Below are 11853 nucleotides of genomic sequence, written 5' to 3'. Positions count from 1 at the left end.
GCCTCCGGCCTCGCCTAAATTGCCCAACCGGCTGAGGCTGGGTACGGGTGCCGTTCCCCCCCCCCCCCGCGCTACAATAATACTGTGTAATCGCTATAATTTTATTATCTACCGACCCTATAATAGTAATTGCACACATTGGGGTGGGAGGGGAGTGAAGAGGACGTGAAACTTTGATGAATTTACCTCAGAGTCGCGTGTTAATGCGTGCGCATATTTTTAACGGGAATTAAAAATGGCGTCCACCCGGCAGCGAATGCGTCGCTACCCGTTGCCAGGGGCAACCGCCGTCCAATGAAACTGCGTATGGTCCGGCGACACACAGACACACACACAGACAGACAGACAGATTTGCGATTTTATATATATAGATAGTGTGTTTTTTGTTTGCATTTTGACTGCAAGCATTGTGGTTAATGCAGACATGGATCCTTGTAAAAAGGTTTCAGTTTTGTTGCCAGAAAAAAGGGGAAAACCCCTATTATTAAGATAAAAAGTTTAGTTTTATTAGTATATATTTGTACGTGATTTTTTTACCTTTACTATACTTTGCACTCCTGTCGTGTAACTCTATTGTTGTTGTAACGTTCTGACCTGCCCCTACTGGACATCTGTTAAAAAGAGATTTATAGCTCATCGGAATCCTCCAGTATAGATATTTTGACAAGGGATGGGGCACCATGAGGAGGCCTTCATTCCGCAGTGATGACTCTCAGATCTCACTCTCCACAAGGATGCACACGATTATGTTGTGTTATGTTTTGCGTATACCTTTTGCGTTCAACTAATAATAATGTGCACGTAGTAGGCCATGCATAAACAAGTATAACCCGTAAAAACAAAGTTTTTCACTATAAATCCTTTATATGCGTGGCGGCTAGAGTCCTCTCGTCCGCTGGCTTGAGATGGCTGCCACCTATGGATCAGATAATTGCATTGCACCATTAAGCAATTGGTAATTAAATATAATATTTTTGTCCTAAAAAGTGTAACATTTTGGAAAAATTGTTTCACGAACATTAATTGTCACGCACAACGAGTCTGTGTGCAAAATGTCAGCTCGATTGGATCACGGGAAGGGGGTTAAAAAACGACCGAAAGATTTGCACGGTCGTAAGCAAGCAAGCGAACTTAATATAAAGGTTTTAAAAATGAAAAATGTTGAACAATGAAGTGGGTGGCAAAATGAGGGCCAGACAGGCACAAAGCTAATTGGAATACTGTATACCTTTTTTTCATGTATTTTACGATATTATTACAATTATAAACTTTTTTTTTTATCAGGTAAGGCCCACTGAGCTAACCAGCGCGTTTTCAGAAGCGACCTGGCCACAAATGAAAGCCCAACGAAGTGGCTTATCACGTGGAAATATAAAGCAACCAAATACTCTAAATGTGGAGAGAAAAACCGGAGGACCCGGAGAAAAATCCACGCGACCACGGAGAAAGACACGCAAACTCCAAATATACAGCAGGCGTCAGGGACGGGATCGAACCACGGCCTCCTGTACACCAGGCGAAATAATTTAAATCTCATCTTCAGCTATCCCTCACGGTCCTGCAAGGCGTGGGGAGACCCTCAGCCAGCAGCAGATAGCCACACGAGTCCTGCATGTACATGCCCTACGACAGGGGTCGGCAACCTACGGCTCCGGAGCCGCATGCGGCTCTTTACGGGCTGCTTCTTGACGATATGTGCGTATGCACATAGATGCATTGCGGCTCTTGAAATACTGAATTTTGTACCGAATTGTAAAGAAATGGCTCTTCTTGTTATTTTGGTTGCCGACCCCTGCCCTACGACAACAACACGCTACTGAATCTTCTCACTCATGTGAGGCCATCTGCTGTGAAGGGACACTCAAGAAGAGCCTGTGTGCCATTAGTCACCAGAGTTGCTCACTCTGCCAAAGCTTTAATATACAGTGCAAACCCTCCACGTGTATTTACAGTGTAGTATCACATGCTATATCGTCTATACGCCTCTACAAATTAAATATGAGTGCAGTCAATAATTCAGATGTTACGGTAACACAGTCGGAATGAGACACCGCAAATCCTACCACGATGCGATTTGCGCAAATCCGACCGACAACTTTTCATGGCAATGGGCCACCCAGCACCGAGTTGCAGTGTCGCGATGATGAGGTTCAGACACGAGACTGCTTGGGATGGATGGAGATCGAGCCACGGAATCTGTCGATCTGTCCAGGTGCACACACACACGCCGATATGTGTCCTCTCTCTGTGTGTCCTTGTGATGTCTGTCTGCTTGTATGTCTGTCTATAGTTTTCTAGTTAGATTTTTGTTGCTCTTTCTTTTATACCTGATGATGATTGCTTGTGTTGCAATCGAAACGTCGTAATATGCAATTATTTAATTTATTATTTTATCTTTAGACGTGACTTAACCGAAAGAACCAAAGAAGAAGAATGAATCCAGAGTTTCTCTCCTTCACCGCGTGGTGGCAGTATGATCCAAGAAAACAATTAACGCATTGGCTGGCGTGTAAAAAAAAAACCCAGTTTGTGTGGCCTGGAAGATGAAGATCAAACGCGTTGGGCGTGTTATTCTTGAGCCCGTGTGGTTGACGTCAGGCTATATAGAGAGAGGTCGCTTGTCTGAGAAGGGCTCGGATGCACAGCCGTGTTCGGGGCGACCCATGTGCGTGGCAGCATCAGCAGCATCAGCAGCAGCATCACCCGCAGAGGAGACTTTTTGTTTGTCGTTGCTTGTAAAATCGAGCCCATTTTTACGAGCTTTCGGTAGCCTCGCACGCCGGGAGGAAGGTGGGAGTGGTGGTGGTGGTGGTGGCCGGGCTCTTTTCTCCTCTGTCTAAGGCAGCGTCACAACAAAAGGGGCGAGAGAAAATCAGGCGCTCGCCAGCCCCAGGCTGTCCTGGGAACCCAGCGTGGCACGGACGTGGACGCGTGACGAGAGGCGGGCAAGGTTGCTGTGAAAGACAACGGCGACGTTTCTCACGGATTGCTCGGTCGATGTGGTCGTTCGTGATTTCTCTCCGTGACCGCGTTGTTTTTATGCGGATCGGCTGAGCCGGAGAGGTTTGGACTTTAATCCGGTGCCCGAAGTCACCTGCCCAGCCTACCTGCTGCACGCCTTGCGCCCTAACACCCGAGGATGGACATCAAGACGGCAGCTGCGGCTCAAGGCGGTGCTGCTGCTGCTTCTTCTGCTGCTGCTGCTACTACTGCTGGTGCTGGAGGAGCAAGTGGCGATGGCAGTCATCGTCTATCTGCTACTGATGCCGGTAATGGTCCTGGAGCGAGTGCTGCGAGCAGAGAACTTGGTGGTGGAGGTCGCCCTTCTCGTGCCAGTGCTGCTGTTGGTGTTGTCGGTGGAAGTGGAGGAGCTGTAACAAGTGGTGGTGGTGGTGGTGGAGGTCTCCCAGCCCTTGTTCGTGTTGGTGTTGTTCCTCTTGCTGCTGGATCTCCTGGTGGAGCCCTTGGTGGTGGAAGTCGACCAACTCTTTCTCTTGCTGGTGCTGTTTCTCCTGGTGGTGGAGCACTTGGTGGTGGAAGTCGACCAACTCTTTCTCTTGCTGGTGCTGTTTCTCCTGGTGGAGCCCTTGGTGGTGGAAGTCGACCAACTCTTTCTCTTGCTCGTGCTGTTTCTCCTGGTGGTGGAGCACTTGGTGGTGGAGGTCGATCAACTCTTTCTCTTGCTCGTGCTGTTTCTCCTGGTGGTGGAGCACTTGGTGGTGGAAGTCGACCAACTCTTTCTCTTGCTGGTGCTGTTTCTCCTGGTGGTGGAGCACCTGGTGGTGGAGGTCGATCAACTCTTTCTCTTGCTGGTGCTGTTTCTCCTGTTGGTGGAGCCCTTGGTGGTGGAGGTCGATCAACTCTTTCTCTTGCTGGTGCTGTTTCTCCTGGTGGTGGAGCACTTGGTGGTGGAGGTCGATCAATTCTTTCTCTTGCTGGTGCTGTTTCTCCTGTTGGTGGAGCACTTGGTGGTGGAGGTCGATCAACTCTTTCTCTTGCTGGTGCTGTTTCTCCTGTTGGTGGAGCACTTGGTGGTGGAGGTCGATCAACTCTTTCTCTTGCTGGTGCTGTTTCTCCTGTTGGTGGAGCACTTGGTGGTGGAAGTCGACCAACTCTTTCTCTTGCTGGTGCTGTTTCTCCTGTTGGTGGAGCACTTGGTGGTGGAGGTCGACCAACTCTTTCTCTTGCTGGTGCTGTTTCTCCTGTTGGTGGAGCACTTGGTGGTGGAGGTCGATCAACTCTTTCTCTTGCTGGTGCTGTTTCTCCTGTTGGTGGAGCACCTGGTGGTGGAGGTCGACCAACTCTTTCTCTCGCTCGTGCTGTTTCTCCTGGTGGTGGTGGAGCACTTGGTGGTGGAGGTCGCCTTATTCTCCCTAACGCACGTGTTGTTTCTGCTGGGGGTGGAGGAGGTGTTACAAGTGGTGGTGGTCGCCCCACTCTTGCTAGTGCTGTTGCAGCTGGTGGTGGTGTTACAAGTGGTGGTGGTGGTGTTGGAGGAGGTCATCCAGCTTTTGCTAGTAGTCTTGCAGCTGGTGGTGGACGAGGTGTTACAAGTGGTGGTGGTGGTGGAGGAGGTCACCCAGCTCTTGCTGGTGCTATTTCCGCTGCTGGTGGAGGGAGTCACCCAGCTGGTGCTGTTTCATCTGGTGCCGGTAGCGGAGCCCTTGGTGGTGGTGGAGGTCACCCAGCGCTTGCTGGTGCCGTCGCTGCCGGTGCAAGTGGAGGAGGTGTCGCAGGTGGAGTTCGCCCTTCTCTTGCTAGCGCTAGCGCTGTTTCTGCTACTGCTGCTGCTGCTGCTGCTGGTGGTGGAGGTGTTACAAGTGGTGGTGGCGGAGGAGGTCACCCGGCTCTTCCAAGTGCTGGTGCTGTTGCAACTGGTGGAAGTGGAGGAGGTGTAACAGGTGGTGGTGGTGGAGGTCGCCGCTCTCTTGCTAGCGCTGGTGTTGTTTCCGCTGCTGGTGGAGGGGGTCATGCAAGTGGTCGTGGTGGGGGAGGAGTTGACCCAGCTCTTGCTAGCAGTGGTGCTGTTGCTGCAGGTGTAAATGGAGTTGGTACAACCAGCAGTCGTAGCTGTGGAGGTCGCTCTACTCCTGCCCGTGCTGGTGCTGTTGCTGCTGCTGGCGCTGGTGGAGGAAGAGCAGGTGGAGCAAGCGGTCGCGGTGGTGATGGTGATGGTCGCCCTGTTGCTCGTAACGCTGGTGGTGCCGGTGGTGCAGGTGACCCTACTGCTGCTCCTGCTGGCGAAAGTGACGTCGGCCCTGCAAGTGCCGCAGCCGCCGCTGCTGCTGCTGCTCCTACTACTGCTGAAGTTGGTGGCGGTGTTGCTGCGGACGGAGCTCACGGTGGACAAAAGCTCACCTGTCCAGCGGCCGAAACCTCCGCTGGATCCACCGCGAAAGCCAAGAGACGGAGCTTCTACCTCGGCGACAGGATGCGCGTCGCGTCCACGGCGAAAAGTGGCCCCGACCACGGCTACGATGTCTGCTTCAACTTCTTGAGGCACGCCTTCGACACCCTCCTGCTCTTCTTTCTCGGGCTCTGCTCCCCCGCGCTTCGGGTCATCCTGGACGTGCTGGGCTTGGGAGGAGGCGTCTTCAAGTATGGCCTCTACGGCATGGCCATCTTCTTGGTGTCCGTGTACGGGCTGTCCTTCGTGTTCACGCTCATGAGGACCTACATCGTGGAGACTTCGATTGTGTTCGCCGTCCTGCAGTGTCTGGTGCTGGCGGTCAGCCTGAGGAACAGCGACTGCTGAGGGCATCTTGAAGATGTCCTCTGTGTGTGTGGGCGGTGTGTGTGCGTGCTTCATTTTCAGCCACCGGTTTATGAGGGATCTTGTCGGTCCTTGACCATCCGTGAAGGCGGCTGATCTCACTTGCGATGATTGATGTCGCAAGTGATTGTGTGTAATATTGGTCGGTGTCGTGGGGGGGGTGATGACTTCTGTGACAGGACCAGCCAGCAAACCCTTGATGTCCGGAGTTTCCCTTTTCTAGTCATTCGAATGGAAATGTGAGCTTTGCATGCGTACATTTAAACAATCTCCCATCTCGTGTTCGTGCTGTGAATCGGGGATGTAACGTTTATTGTTGTTATTATTATACAGTGATTTTATAAACATACCACCGAGACTCCCCCCCCCCCAAGAAAATATACCGACAAACAATTTTAACCGTCGTCAATATGTGAAACTGCAAGACGTGAAGGAAGACGGGTGGACAATTTAAAAAGTAGACATCAAACATCGGAAAAGCTGTGATTGTTGCGTTTCCGTGGGACATTGTGCAATCACGGTTATTTATAGCGGACTCCGTCATATCTGGATGAATTGAAATCGTCACTTTTTGACACGGACTTGAGAAAATATTTGATGACATTTACTGCACAGCATCCTTCGAGGCATGCGTTGGAATGTGTCGTGAAAGGTTGGTTTTCTAAGGGAGTTTGGGAATGAGTGCAGCTGCTGATCTTCATTTAAGTAAGTCCTGTGTAGTGATCAAAACACTCCGGTTCCTTGTGAAAACAGTTTGTTACCGAAGGGAAACAAAGAGGTTTTGTAAAAAAAAAAGTATAAAAAAACATCTCGTGAGATATGGGAAACGTACTGCATTCTCTTCCGACCTCGAGTGAGAGCACATTTATTAAATGTGTTAGAAGCTATTGCTGTGATTGTCTTTGCCCTACAGTATTGGATGAGCTTAAATTAGAAATGCATCGGTCGATGTAATCGGGGTGTCGTGTTAGTGAAGTGTTTGCGAGTCAATATAATTCACTGAGTAACGCAATTATGCCTTCTTAATTTGACCACCGCTGCGTAAAATGCGCAGACTATCTGAAAAAATACCCTTTTTGAACTTGGAGGAGACAGAGTTGAAAGAATTTTTAAAAAACTCTAAAAACATTTTTACCAGGTAGGGCCCACTGAGCTATGTAGATTTTTTTCAGAAGCAACCTGGCTATCACAAATAACAGCCCAACGAAGGGGCTTACGTGGAAACTTACAGCAGCCATTTCGTCTAAACGTATGTGTCTAAATGTGGAGGGAAATCCAGAGGACTCGGAGAAGAGTCTATGCGACCACGGAAAGAGAGAGACACGCAAACTCCAAATATACAGGCGTCGGAATCGAACCCACGATCTCCTGTGTACCAGGCGAGGTAGTTAACATCTCGCCACCATGGGACATGGTTGGGAGTCGTTGAGGCGAGAAGGAAAGTGGGAAAACAACTCCAATGTTTTGAAAAGGGAGCTAATTGCACCAACAAATGTCAGTGCAGTATTGGGTTTTACAAATCCTGTGCTAGAATACCTCGTCGTTTTTTTAATGTGACGTTTGTTATGCAAAACAATACTCTTTAGATGGCAGTGTTATCACCGTTGACTTTTCAAGTTGACGATTTGATCGATTAAGCCATGTTTTAGAGATGTCAGCCAATATGTGATGTGCGTGCTTTTGAGTGTGCCAACCCTCTAGTATATTACAGTAATTTGTATCTTATAAGAATGTCGTGTGATGGAAGTAATACATACCTTGGGTACGTTTAACCCCCCTAATTACTTGCGTTGGGGATTGACTTCCGATTACGGAGCATACCACTCTTTTTACCTGTATTCTGTCATCTTAATCTAACCATGTAATGTGTTTTATAGGGTTCAAGACCTATTCTGGGTCATGGTCTATGACCAATTTGCTTACAAGGTACATCAACCCTTACAATACCAATAACCTGAAACCATTTGCATATCTTAATTGTAAGAAGGAACCTTTATGATAGTGTTAAGTTTTGGAGGTAATAGATTTACATTTAGAAGGAACGATTTGAAATACCTGTTATAAGATTAACACGTATTTGGAATGAGTTCCAACTTAAGGATGTAACATAATGTTATTTTTATATATAAATCTACCATATACTGTAATTGCACGGATGGTTAATCAAAGTTTGCACCTACATTTGTTCAAACTCATCGTTGTTTTTTTGTTTCGTGAAATTCACTTTAATTTGTATCGCGAGGACGCAAGGTTACCTGCATCGTCAGGATGAGAAACTTCAACTCTCAGTAGCGGAACGTTCATTGGTGGGCGAACGCTTTGCGGTGTGACGGGAGCGATGGGAAGTTACGTAAACACTATTTCGAGAACAAAAGCATCACCCTCCGCCTTATTTAAAGCAGCGGCAGTGGCGTGAGTGAGGTGGGAGCCACAAGGGAGACCTTCCCTGCCCGCCTGCCCACTCCGTCGTCACGGAAGAAATTCGCGTGACCCTGTGTCTCGCATGCACCCACCCACGCCGTCACGGTGTTCATCCCCGAAACCCTAAACCAATGAGGCCGCCCTTAAGGTGTCCTGCAGCTCCCGTGAAGACCAGCTGTTTCCAAGCGCAGCAAAAGCCACGTCTAAATTGGGAATACAGTGCTGTCGCTTTGGCGTTTTGATCGTTTTGCTGGCTGGATTTCCCGAGTGTGTAACAGTGGTGTATTCTTGTACAGTGTAGTCTGGAAGGTGTTCTTTTTTACTACGACTACAATGGAAGCCCTTGCTGTACTCACTCGTGTCTCTTGGTTTTACTGTGGTAACGAGCAGTGTTGAGGCTCAGTGTCAAAAAGTGCAAGCCTTCATTTGAGAGAGAGTCCTCCTGTCTGCGGCATGCTTTCATTGTATCTGAAGCAAGTGCTGTACATAGAATAGCCCCTTTTTAAATTAACGGAAAAATCAACTGGCTTCGTATAAATTACTTGACGAAATAATTAGTGGGTAAACCGAGATTTTAAAAAAGACGTATTCCTCAATGTGGCACGTTATACTTCTCCCTTAAGCATCAAGTTGTGGTGAAGCAGTGGCACAGTGGTTCGTGCACTGCACCACGGATCCCTGCAACCTGAGTTCCATTCCTGGCCAACGGGTGACATCAGTGGTGGGGGTGATGTCTTCAACTGTCCCAGGGCCCGATCCTCACTGTGAACAGTTTTTGGTCAAAGAACCCACCAAACGCATGACACGGTGTGGGGAGGCCTTCATCCAGCAGTGAATTAACAAGGGTCTGGACAACTATCTTCATAACAAGATAATCATGAGCATCATTGTGGCTAATATAAGTAAAAAAACAATCCATGAGCAGACTATACCTCCGTCAGAAATGTGTCCCTACACATCCCATCGGCGACAGGGCGTACTGGAAGTGCGTCATTTCAGCAGCTTTGGTTGAGGAGGAGGTTTAGTAATTATATGTTTTAATCTCTTGATCTAACGATTGCACCAAACCGGTTTTGTAATTGTGTGAAAAGGGCTAATTATATGACTGTCTACTATGGGTTGTTTAACGTTCAGCCACCTTTGCTATGATATCGGTCAGCTCGGTGCGCATGGCATAGCCATGGCAGAGGTCGCAACCGGGTACCCGATACCCGTACTCTACCCGATACCCGGCTACCCGTACCCGGCCGGGTACGGGTAGCCGTTTTCGACCCTAGTGCGGCCGGGTACGGGTAGGCCGTGAGTCACTGGTGAGTAACCGTTTGTCACTCATTTCGGGTAGGGTAGGGTACGGGTAGGGAACGGGTACCCGTACCCCGGGTACGGGTACGGGTACCCATTTGCGACCCTGGTGCGGCCGGGTACGAGTACGGGTAAGGAATCAAAACCCGTTTGCGACCTCTGGGCCACGGACAGCGTGCGCAAGGTAACAGCAGCAGTAGGCAAAGAGGGCTTCTGTCCCAAAAGTGAAAGGGGCCCCCCTACTGCTAATTTTGGCGGAGCACAGCGTGGCATTTGAAAACTGCCCTTTGCGGTTAGCATTCAGTATACGGCAGCAGAACTACAAGCTGTGCGAAAATAATCAGCGTGTTTTATTGTCAATATTGTGACTGATTCTCCACTCCATCAAAGCCCTCAAAAGAATAGCCGAGGTATCAAACACACCAGCTGAGTCTTGTAGCTGTTACCAGTGCGGAGAATTGCCATCCTCCTTGGGTTTATTGCTTCAGCGGTTGTTAAGAGCAGCCATATAGATAGGGACACACACACACATGCCTTCAGGCTCAGAGCGCCAAACTGTCTGACGCTGCTCTGGATTTCTCAATGTGCTGCTCGCTGCGATTGTTAATGGTGCACGCACAACACTTTGTTGCCTTGGTAGCGAAGGTGGCACACGATCAGGAGGGCAGTCGTAAAAGGTCGCCTTAGATGTGACCTCTCTCACGACTGCCACGTGTCGAGCGAGGTAGCAGTAGGGGCAATACTTCTTTTCCTCTGAGCAAGTTTCTTAACTCTGCACCCCGCGCCTCTGTGTGTACAACCACTGTGATAGTCTACGATCAGCAGCAGGTCGCTTGCAGTAAGAGTAAAACTGAACTACTAAACTATTTTTTGTATTTTACCAAGTAATGCCCACTGAACGATATAGCTCTTTTTCTCAGAAGCGACCTGGCCACAAATGATTTCTCAACGAAGTAAGTGGCTTGTCACGTGGACATTTAAATCTGCCAAAAATTCTTACACGCACGTTTAAGAGCAGTGACGTGTGAGCCACGACGCAGGAGTTGCGCCTTTGACACGCGTGCCTCCTAGGTGTGATGTACACAGGGCTAGTAGGCTCTCGTATCGTCAGTGCTGTCGTTAAGGGCACGATACGCCACAACACCCAACCCTCAACCCCCGTGCCGCTTCAGGCGATGACGCTGTCAACGTGTGAAAATCATTAACGCATGAACTCGTCTTCAATATACGATGGTTTATTTTTTTCCCACCGTACATGTCTCTTTTGCAGTGTATCTCACCTTTCTTCCCTCCTTAATAGTGACTCATGTTGTCGATTTGTCAAGACAAATTCCCCTGCATTGTACCAAATGTAATGTTGATGGCTTTGAATATTCTGGTAAACAATGTGGTGCTTAAAGGCCTAAAGTGCTTGTTAATTTATGAAAAAGTATTGCGTTCATCTTTATGAGGTGTTGACCGTTTCGAATAAATGATCCAAGTCCCCCTTTCCTTTTTTTCTTTTCAGGAGATTTTTTTTGCATTAATTTTAATTGAAAGAAATGTATTGTTTCACTTGTTTTAACCGAAAGCTTTCTAGAGGGTCATGGCAAGAAGGCTAAACATTATATTTGTAGTCCATGACCCAGAGCAGAAATTGGTACAGCTTATTCGAGCAACACTTTAGCAATACCGATGTATTTATACTGCTAATAAGTTAGTTACTCGATAACCCCACTCATTCAAATGGTTATCGCATCGTGCATTGTTTTGGCCACATTGGAACCGTGAATGTTGTGCCACCTCAGGTAGTACTGACATGTGAAATATCTGGTCTGGGCTCATGAGCTATGAATGTTCTGTTCCCTAGATCGTTTATTGTAGTCGGTCACACTGTAACGTGCCTTGACATACGCGCGCTAGACTAAAGTCACACTGCCACCACTCACAACAAAAGTAGAGATACCACGTGTAGCCATTATAACCTGGTGCCGTTAGCACCTATTAAGACCAACATAGCACACAAGGTGGTGGTGGTAATATAGCCAGAACTATGCCCGGTCACTTTTGTTTCCCCAGCCCTAATGATTACACTCCACGTGTTCTCACTTATGACTGATTTGACCTAGTGGAGGACCCAGGACCGGTTCAGGTATTCACCACTGGTGTTGGCCGTGGCGAGGTATTGAACTAAAGTCGCAGGGTTCATAGCGCGGTGCATTTGCCATTATACGACCCGTCAACCCACACACAATATGCGTCATGCACTGACTATTTGCCAAGCTACCATCATGTTGTGGCCACTTGAATCTACAAGTGTGGAATTCTAGCTATCTCATAGGTGAATATGCAGTGGTTGAAGGTGGTCAGTCCTACAC

The 11853-nt window shown here is 48.4% G+C and overlaps 1 protein-coding gene across 1 annotated transcript; it reads left to right on the top strand.

The window, feature by feature from the left end:
* The first annotated feature begins 2606 nt into the window (after window positions 1–2606).
* C20H6orf47 (chromosome 20 C6orf47 homolog) lies at window positions 2607–6151 on the top strand. The gene is made up of 2 exons (XM_078603461.1): window positions 2607–3269; window positions 5217–6151. The coding sequence occupies exons 1-2, from the start codon at window positions 3140–3142 to the stop codon at window positions 5753–5755; spliced, it is 669 nt and encodes a 222-aa protein (XP_078459587.1). The 5' UTR covers window positions 2607–3139; the 3' UTR covers window positions 5756–6151.
* Window positions 6152–11853: the final 5702 nt, after the last annotated feature.

This window comes from Lampetra planeri, chromosome 20, assembly GCF_965212315.1.
Source record: "Lampetra planeri chromosome 20, kcLamPlan1.2.h2, whole genome shotgun sequence".
NCBI classification, from domain to species: domain Eukaryota; kingdom Metazoa; phylum Chordata; class Hyperoartia; order Petromyzontiformes; family Petromyzontidae; genus Lampetra; species Lampetra planeri.
This window is presented reverse-complemented; position numbering and strand designations above follow the sequence as displayed.

Bases quoted from the DNA above. Each gene is read 5' to 3' on its own strand.
- C20H6orf47 (XM_078603461.1), top strand. From the start codon at position 3,140: ATGGACATCAAGACGGCAGCTGCGGCTCAAGGCGGTGCTGCTGCTGCT. The intron at 3,270-5,216 runs GTAATGGTCCTG...CCGGTGGTGCAG, and splicing joins TCTATCTGCTACTGATGCCG to GTGACCCTACTGCTGCTCCT.